Source organism: Lynx canadensis, chromosome B4, assembly GCF_007474595.2.
Source record: "Lynx canadensis isolate LIC74 chromosome B4, mLynCan4.pri.v2, whole genome shotgun sequence".
Taxonomy (NCBI): domain Eukaryota; kingdom Metazoa; phylum Chordata; class Mammalia; order Carnivora; family Felidae; genus Lynx; species Lynx canadensis.
Window position 1 is genome coordinate 82,888,135 of NC_044309.1, and position 22,080 is coordinate 82,910,214.

The following is a 22,080-nucleotide window of genomic DNA, read 5'->3' on the forward strand; positions in this document are numbered from 1 at the left end:
GGGAGTAGCAAAGACTTGAAAGAGCTAATGCTAAACTAAGCCAGAGAGGTGATGAAGGAGGGAGGCTTTGAAGGGCTCTGGCAGGCAGGGCTTCATCTTGCCCACAGACCATATGCAAATGGCATGTAAAGTGGGTGTTGCAGCTACAGGGCACGTAGGGGTTTTTTCCTTTGACACTTTTGATTTGAGCTACATCTCCAAGGACTATCACTGGCCTAGAGGAAGAGGGTCCCTAGCAGACCCTTACTCTGGAGCTCCTCCCCTTTGTTGCCGGGGTGGGGGGGGGGGCGAGGAAAATGTGTGTTGCATTGAGCTGAGCTGAGATTGGATTTGTGGACTGTTCTTGGGGGTAGAAGTGGATGCTGTGTATGCAAGATGACCCGCATATGCCCACCATATACACAACTGGGGTGCAGCATGGGGGCTCCTTCAACATCCTGGGAGGGGTGCTGCGGGGTGGGGAGGGAAGGGCCAGGGCTGGAGGTGACACTGGGTGGAGATACTAGAAAAGAATGGAAGGATGGCAACCCGTGCATCCTGCAGAGTCCCGCAGGCAGGAGCCAGCTGGGAGCCAGCCCTCAGAGCGAGGACTGGAAGAGCCCCTCATAGCCTACAGAGGAAATGAGCTGAGCCAGGAGGACCTAGCTCGAGCTGGTATGAGCTGACGTGCTAAAATGGCTCCTCATGGGGGTTAGGGGGCTCCAGGGTGGCTTGTGCCCCTCAGAAAAACAACCCAGACTTTGAGAATGCTGGGCTGGCTGAGCAGGGAGGCAGCAGAACCTCAGCCTCTCCCGTCAGGATGGAGCCCTGTAAAGCACCATGGCACAGGTGGGGCAACCAAGCCCCGTCCTCAAACTAGCACATGACTGATGGAGGGGGGACAGGAGGGAGACCAGGACTCGAGCCCTCCCCCCCCATCCCATCCCCTCCCCAGTCCAGAGAGCTGACAGTGCCTTCAGCCCTGGGGAAGGAAAAGCAGGATGGGGAGCAGCAGCTGCATATTCTCCTGAAATTGCTTCTGAAAATGACCAGACACTTCACTGGGAAAGTGACGACAATTTGGGCCCTGGGAGCAGGAGATGAGGCAGAGAGCGGGGGCGGTCAGGCTCTGATAACCAGCCCCCTCTTGCCAGACAGGATCTCCTCCGCCGGTTCTGAGAAGTCAAGGATGGGGGGAGCTGTGGGGGGTGACGGAAGGCTGACGGGAGCCTGAGCTACCCTCACTCAGGGCACAGCCCCCCATCCGTCAGGGAAGAACTGACTCCCTGGGCCCTCTCCCAGCCCAGAGCAGGGTGTGCCAGAGCGGGCTTGTGCTCAGAGAGCAAGACTGATCTGCAGGCAAGAGGAGAAGTTAATCAGGTCTCCCGCCGGCATGATTACCTGGGGCCGTGAGCTGCCTGCCGATGGAAAGCCAGTGGAAGCACCGAGGTGGAGGGAAACCCCAGCCTCGAGGCACAGTGAGCTCAGTGGTGGAGACAGGGAAGAGGCAAGGAAGGTAGGGATCGTGAAAGGAGGGAGAGACATCCAGAGACAGGAACAAAGGCAGCCATTTGTAAGCTCTCACAGAGCACATATCTACGTTTTACTGCAAACATAGGAGCTCCTTGTTCCCTTAAGGTAGAGACCGGGATGGGTGAGGCTGAGACAACACAGTCTATGAGGAAACAGATATAAAGGGAGAGGGGAGATATTTAAAGCATTATACAAAATATTATGTATTAATATTAGAGTCCACAGAAATGGGGACAACGAGATGGTGTGAGACAGTTGAAAATCGAAAAAGAAAATAATGGTGATGACACAGGGAAAATAAATGAAGACAAGGGGGAGAGGGTCAGTCATAGGGGTGGGGGAGTCTGGGTCAGGGAGCCTCCCCCTGTCAAATGCCACCAGCTGCAGGCCCCAGCTGTGGGACAGTGATTAGCAAGATAACTGTTGGCAGGAGCAGCCTGGCATCTCTGGTGTATGGAAAGGAAGGGGGTGTTGGGGGGCCAGATGTGACAAAGCCCAGCAATGAGCTTGGGGATGGAGGGGGCAATGGAGCTCCTGGGTGCAGGGGACGCTTCATTCCCCAGCTTCTTCAGCTCACGTGAGCCCTCCAGCCCGGGGCCTCTTTTTAGGCTAAATCTCCAAAGGATCCTAGTTTCCGCCAAGACAGGGATCCTCACTTCTTCCCTCCAGGGACACACTTAATGAATCAGCCCACTGGCCACCTGCGACCTGAGCCCCATCGCTGGCTGCCCCACCCCCACCCCAGTGTCTCCAAACTCCGCCAGAGCTCAGCCGGTCAAGGAGCCCGGAGACAATTTCCCTTCTTTTCCATTCTTATTATCTGCATTTGCTGGCTCCAAGGAACCTGAGGAGGAGAAAGGGGGTGGGGTAGCCAAAGTACAAGCACTGTGAAGGTGGGTGATCAGGGACTCACCCACACTGAGCAAATATTTGGGAAGTCACTTGTTTTATTAGTGGGCAAAGCAGCTGAGGGTGGGAGGATAAGTTCTAAGGGAGAGGGGCCCAGAAGAGTTTGGGAGAAGAAAGGTCCTCTTCAAGGGTTCCTCAATCTCTGAGCCCCACACCACGATCAGATCCTCCTGCAAACATGGGTGGGTGGGGTTGGCACAGGTCCAGAGAAGCTGCTGTCTCTGAATCAGGCCCCCACCTCTTCACTATACAGTCACTTCCAGGCAACGGCTCCCTTTCTTCTTGCATTTTAGCTTGCCGTTCCTATCACCCTCAGGGCCCTGGATGACCTTGACAGCCACACTACTCTCCTTGAACCTCACTGAGAACCTGGAGGGGAAACAGACAGAGGGGTAAAGCTGGTACCCTCATCCTCTCATCTCTACTCCCATATTTTCATGATGGTTTCCATTCTCCTTCTTAAAGGAAGTACATCTCTCCTCCCCTCGTGTCCGAAGATTCAGGGCCCAAGAGAACCTGAGTGGAGAGACTAAGAAACACCTCCAAACCTTGCCTTGACAGAATATGCTTCACTTTCTGACTACATGAATTTTCCCGGTCATAATGACCAACAGCTTGGTCATCTGCCCCCAGGCTGGCCCTCACCCCCAGCTCATGGCCTTACTTCTCAGTCACGGAGATTAGAAGCTGCCTCTGTGTGGCATCCAGCACAGCCTGGTACATTTTGGTTAGCAGTTCAATCACATGTTCGCTGACCAGCAGGAAGTCCCCCCTGGAGCCCACTGATGATATCTTAGGAAGGGGGAAAAAGTGGGGAAGGGATTCATTTTTCCCTCTGCAGGAGCAGCCTGAGAGGCACTGAAGGCCCAGAGTGAGAGGTCTGGTCCTCATCACCCCAAGCCCACCCCAGCCCCGTGATGCCCACCACCTTCTCCAGCGTGAGGTACTGCACCCACAGAGCTCTGATACCTCATTCAGATGCAAGCTGAAAAGCCCATCCTTGAAGCTGGTGACTGACACCTCGGCCACACTATCTAGTCCAATGACGGTTTTGGCCTGGGACTTCTTGGTGTCTATGAGAATCACATGCCCCTTGGTCAAGAGAAGAATTCGAGAGGAAGTCTAAGGACAGAAATGGAAAATGTGAGGAAAGGTGAAGATTAACCCCACCCTTCCAGCTACCAGTCCCAAGGCTCTGGATCAGGCCGTGGGCAGAAGTCCAGGGTGCAGGCATTCACCTTGCCATTGCCACGATTGACCTTCTTCACAGTGTCTGCCATCAGAACAGGCCCTTCCTCCCCGCCCTTCAGCTTCTGCAGCTTGGGGTTCCCTTGCAGCCCAAGGTAGTCACCGCAGAATGGAATGGGGACACTGAGGACACACAGGAGGTATGTGGTGGAGACAAGTTCCTCACCACTGACCCCCAAGGCCCTGAGCCTCCCCACAGTGAGTTCCCATGTCCCTTCCCCCATGCTCCACCATATCCTCTATCTCAGCATGGTCCAGGACCAACATCAGCATCCCCTGAGAACTTGTTAGAAAGGCAAATTATTGGGCCCCAGCCCCAGATCTGCTGAATCAGAAACTCTGGGCGGGGGGTGGTGCAGCAATCTGGGTGTTATCAAGCCTGCCAAGTGGTGCTGATGCACACTAGTTTGGGGACCACTGCCCTATCCCACCTGGGGGATCCTGTCTTTGCTCTGGATGAAACTGACTGTGCAGGGTCTGCAGGGCCCTCACCTCTGGGGGTAGGAAGCCTTCTTGCCCTTGAACAGTTCGCTGGCACAGAGCTTCTCCTTCAGGATCTCTACCTGCTTTGGGGACAGTCGATCCCGGAATCTCTTGCACTGTGAGAGGGAGGGGCAGGGCCTAAGCTCGTGGAGGCAGAGGGCAGGCCTGGGGTGGGGGTTTGGGAGAACACTGAGAGGTGCAAGGAGGGCAGGGGCTGGAGAAGAGGAGAGACAGGGAATAGAATAGGCTCTAGGCACTTCAGAGAGGGCAGCTGCTGGAGGAGCACTGTCCCCCCTCAAAGGGACTCTGGGAGAGGGGGATGGAAACAATCAAATGTGTCAGCCCCAGGAGGAGGGCTATATGCCAGCACACAGCGCAAGGCCTACTCTAGACAGGTGCTCAGTACATATTTCCTGAATGGAAGCACACTGTGCTGAGTGAAATAAGCCAGATAGAAAAGGACAAATGTATGATTCTACTTCCATGAGGTACCGAGAACAGTCAAATTCACAGAGAAAGTCGATTATAAGTCCCAGGGGCTACAGGAGTGGGGAATGGGGAGTTACTGCTTAATGTGTACAGGATTGCAGTTTGGGCTGATAAAGAAGAAATACAGAGACAGATGGTGGTGACGGCTGCGCAATAGTGTGAACGTGCTTTATGACACTGGACTTACAAATGGTTAAGATGGCCAATTTTGTGATGTATGTTGTTTTCACCATGAAGAAAAAAAGTGGAAGAAGGAGGCAGAAGATGAAAATCAGAGGGAGGAGGAAAAAAAGACAAATGAGAGGAGTCGTGCTGGGCCCCACTCACCTTCCAGCGGTAGAAGAGCTGCTGTAGCTCCTGGTTCGCTGTGTTGAAGCATCTGTAAGGGGCCGCTGGCCACGTTCTGTCCAGGATGTTGGTAGACGGCAAATTGTTCCTCAGCCCCAGCAGGAACTTCTGCGTCTAGATTGGAAGCAGGGGGATTGGGAGTGGACGGATGAGAAGACAGACCACCCAACAGGCAAACTCTCATCCAGGACCTGCCACCTGAAAGGAGGGAGGCCACCCAGAGTAAGAAGCAACAAGTAGAGCGAGGAGTCAGAAGGGAGTCACCTCCTGGATCTCTTGTGGGTCCAGTGTTCACTGGAAGCTGGGCAGTGAGAGCGTGAACAGGAGACTGGGAGGGAGGGAGGGAGGGAAGGGTTAGTTCCAAGCAGAGACCTGCTGCCCAGGGTAGTGAGGTGAGAGCAACCGAGATGAAAACTGGCCTCAGTATTTTGCTCCTGTGACTTCCTATTGTCTCAGTTCATAGCTGCCTACAGCTGGCTGCCACTGTCTGCATTGGCTATAGGACAGGTACCAAACCTCCCCCCTTCCCTGATCAGTCAAGCCCAATGCCTCAACCTGGCATTCAAAGTCTTCTATTTAGGGCCCAATCTCATGCCCCAGGATCCCCTGCATGATCCCAGCACACCTCTCAGGTAGTGTTCCTCATCAAGCCCTCTGCCTAGCCCAGGCGTGATCACTCGGTGCCTCAGCCCATCCTGCTCTCAACTCAGCTGTGCCCATCTAGATTCTACCTATCCTTTCAGACACAGCTCGAAGCCCTCCCTGATTCCCTGGGCCAGGGCTGCCTCTCCTTTCTTTGAAGCCCCACAGCACTTTGTCTATACTTCTGTGTTTGTACTACTATTATCTGTGTGGAAATCTTTTCCCTCTTCTAGACAATGAGTCCTTGGGAGTCTGGATCCCAAGCTGAGTTCTTGTTGTTGTTTTTTCCCCCTGCCATTCAACAACATTTATTGAGTGTCTGCTCTGTGCCTGGCACTGTTCTAGGTATGGATACACAGCAGTGAACAGAACAAACAAAATCTCTATTCTCACTGAGCTTATATTCTACCGGGGGTAGGGAAGAACCCCACAGCAAACAAACATATATGTAAGGTCAGATAATTATATATGCTATGATGCAAAAAAGCTGGCCCTGAGACCAGAAATGAGCAGTAGCATATCCCAGAAACGAAAAGAAACTGAGACTGGATTAAATCGAGCAAGAAGAAAGAAGATCAGAGGATTGGTTGGTCAAGTACATTCATGAAGGGCCTTGTAGGCTGAGGTAAGAACACTGGCTTTTATTGGGAGTCAAATGGAATGCCATTAGAGGATTTTAAGGGGAAGAGTGACATAATCTGCCTTATCTGTCTTATTTTGAAAGTTTTTAAACTTACATAAAAGTTGAAGAAACATTACAGTGAATATCTGCATGCCACATATTCCTTACCTAAATCCACCAACTGATAATGTTAACAATTGGCCATATTTGCAGGCTTTCTAACACATGCACACATGTATACAAATGGGCATAAATAAATACATACACACACTCACACATATATAAATCTTTGCTACCATATCATCCTAAAGTAGGTTAGAGAAATCATGGCATTTTCCCTAAAACTTAAGCACGCATCTCCCAAGAACCAGGACATTCTCCTACACAAATCATAATTCCACCTCCATACCTAAGAAGACAAACATTAATTGGATACACTCATCCAACAGCAATGCATGCTCAAATTTCTCCTAATGTCCTTTATAAACTTCTAAAAATGCCCTTTGTAGCTTTGTTCTTATACTTCCTGTTCCAGGATCGGATCAAGTATCACCCATGGCATCTGTTTAGTCTCCCCCAATCTAGAATAAGGACTCTCCAGTCTTTATATCCCAGGAAACACCCAGCACCCTGTTTGTTTGTGGGGTAGAATTATTGAAGGTATAGAAAATAGCTTGATCTTGAGTACTTCCAAGTTTTGGATTTTTTTTTTAAGTTTATTTATTTTTGAGAGAGAGAGAGAGAGAGAGCAAGTGGGGGAGGAGCAGAAAGAGAGGGAGAGAGAGAGAATTCCAAGCAGGCTTAGCACTGTCAGCATGGAGCCTGATGTGGGGCTCGAACTCACAAACTGTGAGATCGTGACCTAAGCCAAAAACAAAAGTCAGACACTTAACTGACTGAGCCACCCATGCGCCCCCAAGTTTTTGGAATTTTTATGAAAACTTCTTACTAACACATTAGGTTAAAAAAATTAAAATGGGAAAAGGGAGGGTATGCAGTATATTGCTATAATTCTCCAGGAACTATCCAAGCTCTTTGATTCCTCTGCTACAAAGATCTTGCAGGCTTGGTCTAATCACCTCACACCTTGGTTTAAGTCCTCAAGGGGACTTGGTCAGGTCTAGTTTGATTTAATTCAATAAACATTCCTAAGCATTTCCTCCAATCCCTCATGTGCTAACTGATGTCGAAACTCTGAAGGTTTTCTTTTCTTAATTGTTTGTTTTTTCTAGATCTAGAAAGTCTTTCCTTTCCCTATATAGCCCTCCTGCGCCAGTAGGTCTCTAGGGGGAGTGGGGGGACAGTGTGGGGAAGCAGTCTTCGGCAGGCATTAAAACTCTGGGGTCAGATCACCTGGGTGGCTCAGTCAGTTAAGTGTCCGACTTCACCTCAGGTCATGGTCTCACATTCCATGGGTTTGAGCTCTGCGTTGGGCTCTGTGCTGATAGAGCCTGGAGCCTGCTTCTGATTCTGTGTCTCCCTCTCTCTCTGCCCCTTCCCTGCTTGTGCTCTGTCTCTTTCTGTCTCTCGAAAATGATAAATAAAAGTTCAAAAAAAAAAAAAAGTCCCAAGTCCCCCAGAATTAAGATCTTTCCTGAGATTTCATTGTGGACTTCCTTGCTATAGCTTCAGAAGAGCCGGAAGAAAGATACAATCCCTCCACTTTCACCCCTACCATAAAATGGATCTCGGAAGGTTGAGTTAGGTAACCCTATGTCCTCACTCTGCTCTTCCATGAGGCTCAGTCTCTTCAAACTGTTGTTAGCCATCCAGCCCGTCTCTTCTCGGGCCTATTCATCATGGACCAGTCAGTGGGTGTGCTGGGACCCCTTCCTGCCCCAAGGTTGCCCACAGTGTCCACTCCTTCCGGAGTGCACTCTGATTCTGCCCCTGGGCCCTGAGGCACCAAAGCCCCATTCCTTCTTACCCTAGGACTTAATAATTAAGTACATGCAGATCAAAGAAACCCTTCCAGGGAAAGCTTTGATCACCTCTTCTCAAACCCCTCATCTTCCTTTTCCAAACCTGACCCTCCCTCCACAACCTCCCCTCCACCTTCCACCTTCAACCCCCACCACTTACTATGCTCTTATAGATGAAATCTGCCAAGGTGAGGGCAGCCCCCGACCGGAAGTATTTTCGATAATCCTTGCGGGCCTAGAAGGGATACATGAGAAAGGAGCCAAAGTAAAGATAGACAGACCTAGAAGATAAGGAGCAGAGGTTCTACTGTTTTCCAACCATACAAAGAGCACAGTTAGATAAAGTGCCGAGACTCTACTGGAGGGAGAAAGTAAAGGCAGACAAGCTGGCAATGAGGAAGGCACTCAAAGCCAAGTCAGGGACACACCCAGGTGTATACACACATCCCCAGTACGCACCCACACTCCCAGACACACACCCAGATGCAGGCATGCCATCACACAGAGGTATGCCCTGGGTGTGGGCAGGACTTGCTTTCTGCTACTCTTTCCTCCCAGCAGCTGGCACAATCCAGGAGAAACCATGTGGGGGAAGAACCCATGTGTGCGGAGGAAACCCCTCTCCCCTTCCGCATTACCTTCCACCCTCTCACAAAAGCCTGGATCAGCACCACTGATGCCTTTATCTTCGCATAGTGCTTCCTTTGCTGCAGAAAAACAATAGGCCTGTTAGAAAAAACTCCATCCCCTGAACCACCTCTCCTACTTCCCACTCTCTCCCTCTCTCTTTTTTAAATGTTTATTTATTTTGAGAGACAGAGACGGAGACAGAGAGAGAGAATCCCAAGCAGACTCCACACTGTTAGCACAGAGCCCAACGTAGGGCTTGATCTCACAAACCAGGAGATCATGACTTGAGCTGAAATCAAGAGTTGGATGCTTAACCGACTGTGCCACCCAGGCGCCCCTGACTCTTTTATTGGAGTGAAAGGGATGGGACTTTAGGGGGCAACTGATACCATGTTGCCTCGAAACCAGGAGGAAATGAGGATCTGACTCTTGCGCATCAGCTGGTAGTGGGTGCGGCAGCGCCAGCCCCGGTAGATCTTCTGAATGAGCGTGGCCAGCTGCTGCAGTCTCAGGCGCCGCTTCTCTTCCAGGTAGAACAGCTGTGGAGAGGTGGAAGGTGGGGCGGAAAGGCTGGCCTAGGAGAATAGCACTCTCTCCTCCTGGAGCCCAGGTGCCAGGGGCTTCCCAGCCAGTGTTTTATTCATTCCATTGACTTCTTAGTGCATTCGTTTATTCGCTCACTCATTATTATTCTGTTAAGTGTTATTCACCTTAACAGAAACCTACTGAATTCTAACTCTGTCAGAGGCACGTGCGAGGTCTGGAAATTTAGACATGAGTGGCACATCACCTTGATCTTCAGGAGTTCTGCTACAGGTAGAGGCACTCAGAGTGGGCCATGCAAGCAGGGTGGGGTAGGAGCCCAAGGATTCAGTTTCCAGGGACAAAGTCCCTGCAGAAAGCAGACTTCCTCACCCACCATCCATCCCAAGTTATAGATGCTCCCCTCCGCCCCAGCCTCTCACTCATGGACCCTCCAACTCTTCTGCCTCCTACCCCAACCCAACACAGGTGCACCCTCCAACTCACAGTCTTAGGGCTTCTGATGAAGATCTTCGTCTTCCCAAAGGCCAGCTCCTCTGAGGACAAGCTCAGCTCCCCCAGGACCTTCTCAACTCCCTCCCTATAGGAGCAGATGGGGAAAGCTACCAAGGGGCATCCCAGAGAAGGATCCTCTTTCACCTTTCCCCAACCTCTTATACCCAGGGAGAGGAGTTCAGGGCTTGAACAGACTTCAGAGCCTCTGCAAAGTGATCAGTTCATTTCCCCAAGTATCCATTCATGGAGTTTTGGCAATTTACATGGCACTGTCTGTTCTCCCCACCACCCAGATGTTCCCTGCACTGCCCTTCCCTGCTCCCCCATCTCCCCCAGGAGTCTTACCTGTCTCCCCCATTCCAGCGAGGCCACGTGCTCCGCCCCAACAATCGGTACCTTTCCAGGAAGGGCCCATACCTCTGGCGGTAGGCATAGCCCGCCCGACGCACCCGCACGTTCTCTAGCAGTCCCAGGTACCGAGTCTGGACGGCCACCAGCTCTGATGAGAACTGACCTCGCTGCTGATGCTCATTGGGCTTTATACACCTTGGGGTGGGGGGAGAGGTGCAAGGCACAGGCATGAGGAGCTTCACCTTTGCAAGTGTGACCCATCCTGGTCTCTATAACCCTATTCTGGAGGGTTATTTTCAGAGGAAGTGAACACACTGGCCTTCCCAGCTTCACTCACTATAGCGTGGTTCCTACTAAAGTCTGATGCTCTCCCTGCCACAGGATTCTCAGTTCCTCATTTTTTATGAGGGAAGGGCCTTCTGATACTCTTATTCCAGAGACACCCTCCCCCCAACAATGGACAGGTTCTATAGTGCTGGACCCTGCATCTGCCATCACATATGCTGCATTTCCCCATGTACCCAGCATGTCACCTGATGTAGTTGGGGTTTTTGGAATATAAGTTCTTCATGAGTATGGCCACAGAACTCTTGAATTGGGCTCCAGCAGTTGGGGGGCGCTTGAGAGATGTCTGTGTGGGAACTCCTTCAGGGAACAAGGACTGAAGGAGGGGGTGCTGGGCCTTCCACATGGCCTGGGACAAGTCCCGGAAGAGTAGGTCATTGTTCTTATCAATGAAGCCGTTCACATTGTAAGTCACCTGTAGAGGAATAGCTATGGGTCTGGAGGGTCCATGACCTTGTCCCAGCACTTGGCACTCCCAATCTCATTGTGAAGTATTCCCAGATCTCATCTCCCTGCAGGTCCTCCCCCATTGCCTTCCACCCATGCCCAGGCCCATTTCTACCCTCCAGCCCTGCATGTCACCTTGCCCGCATAGTGGCAGATGCGAAAGCAGCTGAGGCCCATGGTGTGGTCATACTGGTGCTGGGCATTCTGGGTGACTTTGCTCTCATAGTAACCATGCTTGGAGAAGACCTGGTTCAGCTTCGCTAGGAAGGTGGAGTCACTGACCACCCCAGGCCGTAGGCACTCCTCATCCAGCATGGCCAGGATGCCTTGCTGATTCTGGTCAGGGGAACAAGATCAGCCCAACTTAGACCTGATCCTCCAAGATGTCCACATCCTCACTGTTGTCCCTCTGCCCCTTCATCCTTTGCCCACTTCACCATCCTTACCAAGTGGGGCAAGGGGAGGGGGAAGGACAAGGATATTCAGGCAGTCTGGAAGAGGAAGTCTCAGAGATAACATAAAGATAACTCACGTGCTCAATGAGGTTACAGATAATGCCATTATCAAAGTAGTCCACCTTTGTCCACGGTATGCCCTGGCAAGAAGAGGCATGACAGGTTACAAGAGCAGGTCCAAGACAAGTCTCCAAAGACCTCACCAGACTCAGGCTCCCTCTCACCCAACCCACGAAGAACTCAGAAAGCCCTATAATTAAGAGGGGTCCTTGGTGTGGCTTCTGTTTAGGTTCCCATCCCTCCAGGTTGATGGAGAATTTGTGGGGTGGGAGACACGTGAAAGGACCCAGAGCAGCTGTGAGAGAGGGGGAGATGCTGAAGAGAGCCCTGTAGGTGGTGTGGGGTGAAGATCGGGGTAGGGATTGCCCCACTGTGGAGTGAGGAAGGATCCTTGAGCGTGTGCAAGAGCAAAGGCCACACTGTTCTGGCAACGACCAATAAAACCAAAGCACATGAGTGAATTTCATCAAGCAACAAACCTAACTTGATACATCTTCAAAGACCTACATCAGTGCTTTTCAAACTTGCATGGCAGTCAGCTAGAGGGCTTGTAAAAACAGACTGCTAGGCCCCATCCCCAGGGTTTCTGATTCAGCATGTCTGGGATAGAGCCTAGGAATCTGCCTTTCTAACACCTTTCCAGGGATGCTGCTGGTCCAGGACCACACTTTAAGAACTACTAATCTACCTGATACTTTGGGACTGTATAGTTTTTGTTTTTGTTTTTGTTTTAAGCAAGAATGGTACAGAAGGAGACCCAAAGACAATCGTTCCCCACTTAGGGGTAGCCGCAGACAGGATAGCTTCTGATCCCACCCAAGGGCCAGCCCTCCCAGACTCAGACCATTCCCAGGTGTGGGGGTGTGGCTGGGGAACACTCTCCCACCCCCTCACAGATCTTCAGGGAATGTAGAGTGGAATTAAGTAGTTGCCTTCCCATTTCATCCCCAAAATACTTTCCCCAACTAGTTAAATGAAGTATGATATCCTTACAACCCTGTGTAGCTGTAAAGATGCATCTTTATATACGATATGGAAAGATCTCATTAATTGATGAAAGCAAAGGGTAGAGCAGAGCATATTCACTGCCATTTGAAAAAAATTCTGTGGGAAAATAAACTTCTACATTTGCCTGATTACACATAAAAGACCTCTGAAAAGAGGGCCACTTTAGTTGCCTCTAGATGGTTGGAGAACTAAGAGGCTGGGGATGGGCTGGGAGAGAGCCCTTTCTTTATATGCCTTTTTTTTTTTTTTAATTTTTTTTTTTTCAACGTTTATTTATTTTTGGGACAGAGAGAGACAGAGCATGAACGGGGGAGGGGCACAGAGAGAGGGAGACACAGAATCGGAAGCAGGCTCCAGGCTCCGAGCCATCAGCCCAGAGCCTGACGCAGGGCTGAACTCACCCACCGCGAGATGGTGACCTGGCTGAAGTAGGACGCTTAACCGACTGCACCACCCAGGCGCCCCTATATGCCTTTATAAGCTTTTTGAATTTTGAGGCATGGGAATGTATTCTCTAGTTGATCATTTAAATTTTTAAGATAAAAACATGAAAAACAACTTAAAAAAAACCTTTCCCACACATTGTGACCACATTGTCTGAAATTCTGCTGCAGCAGATTCCCAAGGGCTCACAGGCAGCATCCCTGGCAGCGTTTTGATGAGTGAGACTCTCAGCCATTCACACTTTGGGGGGAATTAGCTCAATCAGATAGCTTTTCTAACACCTAGCCATAGAAAGCAAGCCTTCTTGCTGAACAGGGGAAGGAGTGTGGAAATGTTGAGCCATGGGGAACTTCTGGGGAGGAAGTCTGGGATCAGGGTGCTACATGAGGAGATGGTGACATCAGCCAGGGCCCGAGGAGACAAAGAATTGTGAGGTGTCAGAGAAGAGCACCAAAATGGATGTGGTGGGGTGACAAGCCTGGGAGAAATGTCCCTTCTAAATCAGGCTCACAGTGTGCTGCAGGCCACGCACAGCTGTCACTTCACCCTTGTGAGGACTCCCCCCCCACAGCCTTCCATCAGTCTGCCCCTTGCTGGCACGGCCTGGGGTGGGAGCAGGGGACTGGGGCGTGGAGAGCAAAAACTAGGGCTTCTTGGTAATGCTGCACTGTTGAGCAGTGAAAGGGGAACTTTTTGTCCTTTATGTTCCCATCTGGGCACGAGTGAGAGGAAACCGGGATTGAGGAGAAAGACAGACGTGGCGCGCACACCAGCGTCACTTTGGAGAGGGGCTGTGGGGGAAGGCTCCGCGCACCTCTCTCTTATATTCCTCCTGCTCCTCTTTCAGCGTCATCTCGATGAACACCTGCTGCAGCTTCTCATTGCAGTAGTTGATCACAAACTGCTCAAAGCTATTGTCCTGAAGGAGGGGACCCAGGTTAGAGAGAGAGCAGCTCAGTCCAAGACCCTTCCTCCCTCTCAGCCCCACACCTCCCCTCTCGCAAGCCCCTCCCTTTGAGCCTCCGCACCCCAACCCTAGGGATGCAGGGTGGCTGCAGTTGGGGGAAGCTCTCTCACCTCTAAAATTTCAAAGCCGTAGATATCCAGGACCCCCATTACCTTCTTTTTCTCCCCGTTGCCCACCTGAAGAGGAGGGAAAGATAAATCTGAGGACGGGCCCCCTCTGCACACCGGGCCAGGCCCTTCTGGGGCAGATGTGATTGGAGCAGAGGGCAAACAGAACTCGGGTGAGCTTGACCAGTTGTGATTTTATTCTCCTTCCTCCTCTACACACTAGGGGCCAAGCAGAGGGAGGAGAGGAGGAGGGAGATGTAAGCAGATTCCAGGATGGTGCTCCCAGGGGACGAGGTAGAAAGACTTTAAAATCTTCTGAGGAAAATAACCATCTCGTACATTTGTAGAGCAATTTAGAAAAAATTCTATGTTCTTACTTCATTAAACCTCATGATAACCCTATATGGTGTGATAATTCTCATTTTACAGATGGACAGATCAAATTTCAAAGGGGCTAAGCGTTTTTAAATCCCATTTTCCCCTGTTGCCTTTCCATAATAGCTTCTGAATTGAAGGCATTTTCATGTACAAAATTAAAAAAAATTTTTTTTAATGTTTATTTTTTGAGAGAGAGAGGCAGACTGCAAGTGGGGGAGGGGCAGAGAAAGAGGGAGTGACAGAATCGGAAGCAGGTTCCAGGCTCTGAGCTGACAGCGCAGAGCCTGACGTGGGACTCGAATCCACAAACCGTGAGATCATGAGCTGAGCCTAAGTCGGATGCTTAACTGACTGAGCCACCCAGGCACCCCTCATGCACAAAATTTTTTAAATAATAGCTCTATTTTTATCTAATTCACATTCTATAAAATTTACCCTTTTAAGGTATACAATTCAGTGATTTTTCAGTATATTCAAAATGCATATGGGGGTGCCTAGGTGGCTCAATCGGGTAAGTGTCCAACTCTTGGTTTTAGCTCAGGTCATGATCTCACAGTTCATGAGTTCAAGCCCTGCATTAGGCTCTACGCCGACAGCACAGGCCCTGCTTAAGATTCTCTCTCTCTCTTCCTCTTTCTCTCTGCTCCTCCCCCACTCTCTCAAAATAAACTTAAAAAAAAAAAAGTGTATGACCATCACCACTACCTAATTCCAGAGCATTTTCATGATCTCCCAAAGAAATCTTGTACTCATACCCATTAGCTGTCATTCCACCTTCCCCTCTCCCTCCACTCCAAGCCCCTGCTAACCATTAATCTACCACCCTCTCCATAGATTTGCCTATTACATTTCATATAAATGGAATCACCTTTTGTGTCTGGCTGCTTCCACTTGAATGTTTTCACGATTTGTCTGTGTTGAGCATGTTATCAGTACTTCATTCCTTTTTATGGCCTATTTATTTATTTATATCCCATTGTATGGATATACCACTTTTATTTACCCATTCATCAACTGATGGACATTTGAGTTGTTTCCACTTTTTGGCTATTATGGGTAATGCCTCTATGAACATTTGGGTACAGGTTTTTACGTGAACATCTGTTTTCAATTCTCTTGGATCTATATCTGGAGTGGAATTTCTGGGTTATATGGTAACCATGTCCATAATTTTATCTGATCCTCACTATGAAGGAGGTAGGCATTAGCATCCAATTTTCCAAATCAGGAAACTGAGGCTCAGAATCTCTGTGAAACTAAAAGGCCACACAGCTGGTAAGCAGGGGATCCAGACAGTCAAACTCAAAAACCAGAGATGCTTCCACAACAACACACTATTGGAAGGAACTGTACCTTACCCTTCATCCTTCTTACTCTCTTCATCTCAGAACCCGAAGTATAGGGATGGTGACCGGGACAAGAAAAGTGAGGCAGACAGGAGAGTGTTGAGGGAGGAGAGCAATCTCTCACCTTGATACTCTCATTGATTCGATTCACTATCCAGTTGAAAAGGCGGCTGTAGATGTTCTTAGCCAGAGCATCCCGAGCATACTGAGCCTGTCGGGCAGAGCCAGCTGGTTAGGATGGCAGCCACAGAATAGTCTCAAAATCAGCCCCCTCCCATAGGGCCCTTACCTGGGTGAAGTTCAGTGTAGTGACCACCTCCTCTTTGGCTGTTTTCATGGTCCTTGAGCACAAAGCTTTCTCTAGTTCCTCTGAATTCAAACCTATCATTTCCCCAATCTCCTGGACTCCTGGAGTGATGAGGAAATACAACATGGCCTGAAAGAGAGCTATCTCCTAGGGAGGGAGGGCTGAGAAGTGACACTGCTAGGAGACTGGTCTCCCAAGGTCTTGGGGATATCCTTGCAGCCCATCCATAACATGGCCCAAGAGGAAACCCTGGGGAGAGGAGAGGGAGCTGCGGACACTTTAAATGCATTATCTACTTTATTTTATTTTTGAGTAGGCTTCACACCCAAAGTGGAGCCCAACGTGGGGCTTGAACTCACAACCCTGACATCAAGACCTGAGCTGAAATCAAGAGTCAGACACTTAACTGACTGACCCACCCAAGTGCCCCTGCATTATCTACTTCAATAGGAGAATCTCCTGAAATTCTTTGCAAAGACTCCACTTAGACTCAGAGATGTGTCAGAACCAAGGTCTAACTTCATAACCTCACTCCCAAATGCCTCACTAGGAATTCTCAATGAGTGTGTTTGGGGTAGAACTCAGGAATGGCTGAGTGGGACTGAATCGGAATGAAGTCAGTTACTCAGCAGATGGTGGACGAACAGAAATTGTAGTAGGAGATTCAGGGAGCGGCTTAGAGGGTACCAGCAGGGCGGTACAGACCTCTCCCATCACGGATGCCACTTGCTGATGTCCCATTGGCCTGGGACTCATCTGCTAGCTCCACGTTCCCCAGCTTCAGCACCAGGGCCGTCACCTCTAGCACCTGTTGAATCTCTACCTCCGAGAACCCAATCACAGTCATTGCATTCTGGAGGAGATAGCAGAAATGAGAAGTTGAATTGTGGTGCCAGCTCAATGCCTCCCTTCTCAAAGCCAAAGCCTGGGCTCAGGGGATAGCCTAAGGCCCTTCCTGGGCACCCACCTGTACAGACTTGAAGTTGGAGGCATCATCCATGCCATCAACTCTAGACACTTTCTGGTTCAGATAGGCATAATGACTTGTGTCCCGCTTGAGCTTCAGGGCCTCTGCAAGGGTCAGTATGAGAATCTGATTCAACATTCAATCTTTTTAAAGTCACCAACTCTATGTGCTTTCATTTTATATTCACAAACTAGTTATAATGAATTTTGATAGGTTTTTTGTCTATATGCATCATAGGATATAAACCTCCCTCTAATTCTTATAGGCAACAGAAATTCTACTTTTAAATGACCAGTAGATTGTAGTGGCCTTTCCCATCAAACAAAGCAGGCTTGGATCCCTGTGCTGAATGTGGAAGGCAATGATTTCATGGGGAGTTAGCATTTAATCATGTACTTTATATCCTTTGGCAACTAGAAAACGTTAAAGTGCTTGGGAGGAGGGTTAGTACCCAGGCTCTCAGGAGTCCTCCGGCCTTGACTCTCACAGCCCTTGCCCTAGCTTGGTTTACTCATTTATTCGAAGGAGCCATTTTTGTTTTCGGTTCGTCCCCTGCCTCCTTTGTTTTGGGATCATTAATTCCCATTATAATAGACTAAATTTTCAAGCAGTATTTAGAGTTTGGGTATTCTTAATTGTGGGGGTTTTCCTAACTTTGATGAAAGAAAAGACTCATTCTGCTCTTCTTCCCATCCTCAGGGTTCTCAACAATAAAAACAAACAAGCCAACCCTCCATCCTACTCAGTTCTCAGTGGCTCAGAGAGGAAAGACGGGTGAGCACATATCTCCCACCCACCCAGAGCCTCAACACCTCACCCTAGGCCTGGGTTGGCTCATTCATTATTTGTTCAGTAAGCACCAACAAAGTTGCAGGTACTATGTTCCCTAATCCTGACCCCTCTCCTGGAAACTTTCCTTGGACATTGTGGGGCTGAGCCAAAAGGCTCTCTTGTGTTCCCCCATGGTGGATCTCTATCCCAGTCCATAACACACGGGCTAGGTTTTGTTTTTTCTGTCTCTCCCACAAATGAACAACACATTGGGACTGTGTTTTTCATCTTTGTTTTCTGTGTGCCTGCTTGGCATACATAAACTTTTTTCTTTTTAATAAATGAGTCAAGGTTATGATCCAAGCTGTTCACCTGAGATGGGAAGAAGTAGGTTAAGCATGGAGCTTGAGGGATATCAATGATCAGTTATTCAAATGATCTGAGAATCAGGGAAAGTCCCTCAAACTAGAGTTTAATGACAGCTTCCCCTGAGACACAGATTTTGAAAGAGGAACCTGCTAAAGAAAGGTGGACAAAGAATGAGTCAGAAAGGCCCTGGGATGATGACACCAGGGAGGCCCTGTCCAGACTTAGCTTAAGCCAATGGGTAACAGTCAGACAGAATAAGATACTGGTGCCTATGATTCGAACAAATTGAGCACAACCAAGACTACTGAGCTAGGAAGGAATAATGAGACCTGTGGGGGCTCTTGAACCATGGAGATCCCTAGGAGGGGAAAAGAGATAGGCACAAGTCCAGCAGAGAATAACCAGGAACCAAAAGGACAGGTCCTTGGGGGCCATACACCCACACTGCTCACAGCTAGAGGGGGCATTGGGAGGCAAACTCTGGCAGGGCCCGAAGTCCCACCAGACTCTGCAGTGATGCCCACCCAGAACCACCTCAGGCCCATCCAGCACCCAGGGCTCCCCAGGACAAGGCAGAGGTCTCCATGCCTTCTGCTCCTACAGCCACCCACACAGGCCTATTGAACATATCTGTCATCCCTAGAAGACCTTAAGTTCTTCGAGGACAAGAGCCATGTTATCTTATTCAACTCTGCATTGCTAGAGGCTAGCACAATGTTCGATAATAGTAGGTGTTCAAGAGATATTTGATGAATGAATACATGAAACCTCCATCAAGCCATCTAAGAAGAAGAAATCAAGGACAGGGGCTGGGTGAGGCAGATGTAGACCCAGAACAACTTCAACTACTGCTCATCAAAATTTCTTTAACACTTAAATATCCTGTCTGATTTTCTGCTGAGCTAGCGATTAAGTCCCTTAAATTGAAGATAGGAAAGAGTGGAAGTGGTAGGTGGAAATAAGTGTCCCATTTCTGAAGCCAGCCTGGGAAAAGAGGAACCCAAGCAGGACAGAGGAATAAGAGCAGGTCAAGAGACAAGAAGGTTTATTCCTAGCAATACAACCCCAGAAAAAAGAGGAGAACACAGAGGTCAGGGGATTGTTTCCAACAATGAGTGGATGAAATTCAGTGTGAGGAATGCAGGAAGAAGGAGCCTGAGGGCTCAGGGAAAGAGGGCTGCAGGGGTGCAGAGGGGCCCAAAGGTTCTAGGGATTAAATGGAGGTTGGGGACCTTCTTCCATGTGTCTGGGCAGGCACGTACCCAGCAGGTGTGCATCTGCTCCGGCCAGTAGCTGATAGAAGATGTGGAAGTTCCTTTCTCCTTCGAGCTGCTTCACCACTCGGGATTTCTCAAGCAGGTCTGGCAGGGAATTAGAAAATAATGTCCTAGAGCTCAGGGAGATTCCACAGCTTCCCTCTAAGCCTGCCCTCTTCGCTGGTGTTCCTACTAGTAGGGAAGCCTCCTGGTAGCCTACTATTCCTTCCTACGGTTTCAAATCACCAGAAAGGGACACTGTGGGATGGGGAGAAGAGAGAGGTGGTAAGCAGAATGGGGAGACACGTACAGTTTGTGATGACTCCACCAAGGGGCGATCCTTTGAAGTCAAACTCAATATCCATGTATTTTCCCTACAGAGACCAGAGAGAGAAAGAGATTTTGCTTCCTCTTCTTCTCACCACCCCACCCAGGAGGTGTCTGTGCTGCATTCCTCCTTCTAAAGCCCCCACACCCTCTCCTCCCAGGCCAGGGAGATGGTCACTCACAAATCGAGAGGAGTTGTTGTTGCGAATGGTCTTGGCATTGCCAAAAGCTGCAGAGATGAGAGAGAAGGTGAGGTAACTGAGGGAAGAAGAGGGGCTCGAGAGAAGGGGAAGGAAGGACGTCTTCTAGTCATCAGGCCAATCTCAGAGTTTTCAAGCTGAACAAGAACAGGGTAAGAGGGTGTAGGGCTGAGTGTCTCTGGGCCAGCAGGGTGGAGGGTGGAGAGGGCAGAGACTGGGATACTCACCCTCCAGCACCGGGTTTGACTGAAGCAGTTGCTCCTTCACAGAGTTCACCTGCTCCCCTTTCCCACAGACAGCCGCCACATAAGACATCACCAGCTTACTGGCCTCTGTGCAAGAGAAACCTTCACATGGATCCCCACCACTCTCCTTAACTCCTGTCATTCCAGCACCATACCCCTCAGAATCAGAAAAAGTGGGAAGGAATTTCTGGGGTGGGGCAAGACCAGGTCTGGCTCAGAAAGAGATGAGGGGGTGGTTCCAGCAGTGACTGCACAGCCTCCCCAAGCCAGGCACCTCACCAGTCTTGCCGGCTCCGCTCTCGCCCGTTATGAGGATACACTGGTCTCGGTCCCGGTCCCTCAGTGACTGGTATGCCACATTTGCCAAAGCATAGCTTGGGAGGAGGAAGCAGGTGAAGACTGATGTGGGGCTAATCCAAGACACTACCTTCCACTCAATCTCCAGCCTCCAGAGTCATCCACCCTCCTCACTTGGACTAGACTGAGGTAAGTGATAGGCCTAGGAAGGGTCTTCCTGGGGCCAGTGGGGAAGGGGAAGCCGGAGAACTTCCTTCAGGAGAAAGGATCGAGGAAATTAGGGTGTCTCACTGTCAGAAGTTAGGGCCCTATCAGCCTTCCCTCAGTTCCTTTACTTACATATGGGGCTTCAGCTCATAGAAGGTATAGTCCCGGTATTTGGCAATGAACTCTGGACCATAGATGGGCAGCTGCTGGTAGGGATTCATGGAGATCAACACATTCCCAATGTAGGTCTGGAGCCAAAAAAGGTAAAGAGAATGAGCAGCGGTGGGGTTAGGGGAGGCTGAGAGGGGAGAAGGGAGTGGGAGCACATGAACTCTCTGACCACATACCCAGAGCCGGGGGCACGCATATGCACTCACATAAATCTCCTTGTTTTCATAGCGCAGCTGGAGGTTCTTGAGCAGAGGCTCCTCCTCCAGGGGTTCCAGGAGCACAAGGTCCCCCACCCCCACAGAGTCTTCCATGAGAGTCATGTCCAGAGGTTCTGCTGATCCTGGGAGTAAGGAGGTCAGTTTGCTGAAGTCTGCTCTGCTTTAGGGGCCAGTAACTGTGGGGGGGGGGGGGGGGGGGCAGGGGTGTGTGAGGAGGGCAGAAGGACTTAAAGAGCCTTCTCCAATTCTGGGCCCTAGAGACAATCCTCAACCTAGGGGTCCTCTGGACTAGTCAAAGCTAACTGTGGGAGGCTGCAGAAACTCTCCCCAGCGGGGAGAATCCTCTGCTCCCTGGGTTAGGGCTGGTGGGGGTGGGGCAGGGGTGGGACACGACCACCTGCCTTTGACCAGGGTAAGGAAGGCACCCAGCAGGTAGCACCTGGGGAAGCACAGTTGTTCTTGCAGGAGAGCGGGCTGGGGAGGAAAGGTTAACTCTGAAAACTTGTTCTGTTCTGCGCTGAGGCCCTGGCCAGGGTCCAGACTCCCTGACCCTCTGCCCCCAGTTCTCCTTCTCAACTCTCTAACTCTCACAGCTTCTATTTCAGTCACCCAGTCCACCCAGAACCATTGCAAAAGTTCTTCCAAAGATCCCTCTCATTGCCACATCAAGATTCATCTTTTAAATGGGATAAGTTGATGAGTTAGAGGAACAGAGGCAGAAGTTCCTCCATAAAAGATTAGAATACCCTGAAGAGAATAAAAGTTTGGTTTCTCCAACATCAAGTAGCTGTCAGGATCTCTGGATGTATCTATTTTTCTATCTCCAGTTTTTATACCCATTGCTGTAACCTTCCGGCATGGACTTTGCCCCATAGGGACACACCCAGCTTTTTAGCAGCTGGTGGGAGTGGGCAAGGAGGAACAGAGTTATTGTGGGGCTCATCCCCTGCGCAGTGAGCACATGGCAGGTGTAACCGAAGGAGGAAGCCCAGCC

The 22,080-nt window shown here is 50.0% G+C and overlaps 1 protein-coding gene across 1 annotated transcript; it reads right to left on the reverse strand.

Annotated features, from left to right (window-relative positions):
- Window positions 1–2,441: 2,441 nt before the first annotated feature.
- Window positions 2,442–21,285, reverse strand: MYO1A (myosin IA). Its single transcript, XM_030322979.1, has 27 exons — window positions 21,075–21,285; window positions 20,830–20,945; window positions 20,473–20,567; window positions 20,176–20,280; window positions 19,931–19,977; window positions 19,732–19,795; window positions 19,428–19,526; window positions 17,026–17,129; window positions 16,764–16,911; window positions 16,041–16,159; window positions 15,876–15,962; window positions 14,031–14,096; window positions 13,768–13,872; window positions 11,519–11,581; window positions 11,122–11,322; window positions 10,728–10,954; window positions 10,189–10,389; window positions 9,835–9,928; window positions 9,195–9,344; window positions 8,814–8,882; window positions 8,336–8,410; window positions 4,969–5,103; window positions 4,162–4,268; window positions 3,660–3,792; window positions 3,391–3,543; window positions 3,086–3,213; window positions 2,442–2,790 (listed from the first exon to the last, which is right to left on the reverse strand). Exons 1-27 carry the CDS (start codon window positions 21,186–21,188, stop codon window positions 2,667–2,669), a joined length of 3,129 nt encoding a protein of 1,042 aa, XP_030178839.1. The 5' UTR covers window positions 21,189–21,285; the 3' UTR covers window positions 2,442–2,666.
- Window positions 21,286–22,080: the final 795 nt, after the last annotated feature.

Bases quoted from the DNA above. Each gene is read 5' to 3' on its own strand.
- MYO1A (XM_030322979.1), bottom strand. From the start codon at position 21,188: ATGACTCTCATGGAAGACTCTGTGGGGGTGGGGGACCTTGTGCTCCTG. The intron at 10,390-10,727 runs GTGACATGCTGG...CCCCACCCCAAG, and splicing joins AAAAACCCCAACTACATCAG to GTGTATAAAGCCCAATGAGC. The intron at 3,544-3,659 runs GTGAATGCCTGC...TTCTGTCCTTAG, and splicing joins TCAATCGTGGCAATGGCAAG to ACTTCCTCTCGAATTCTTCT.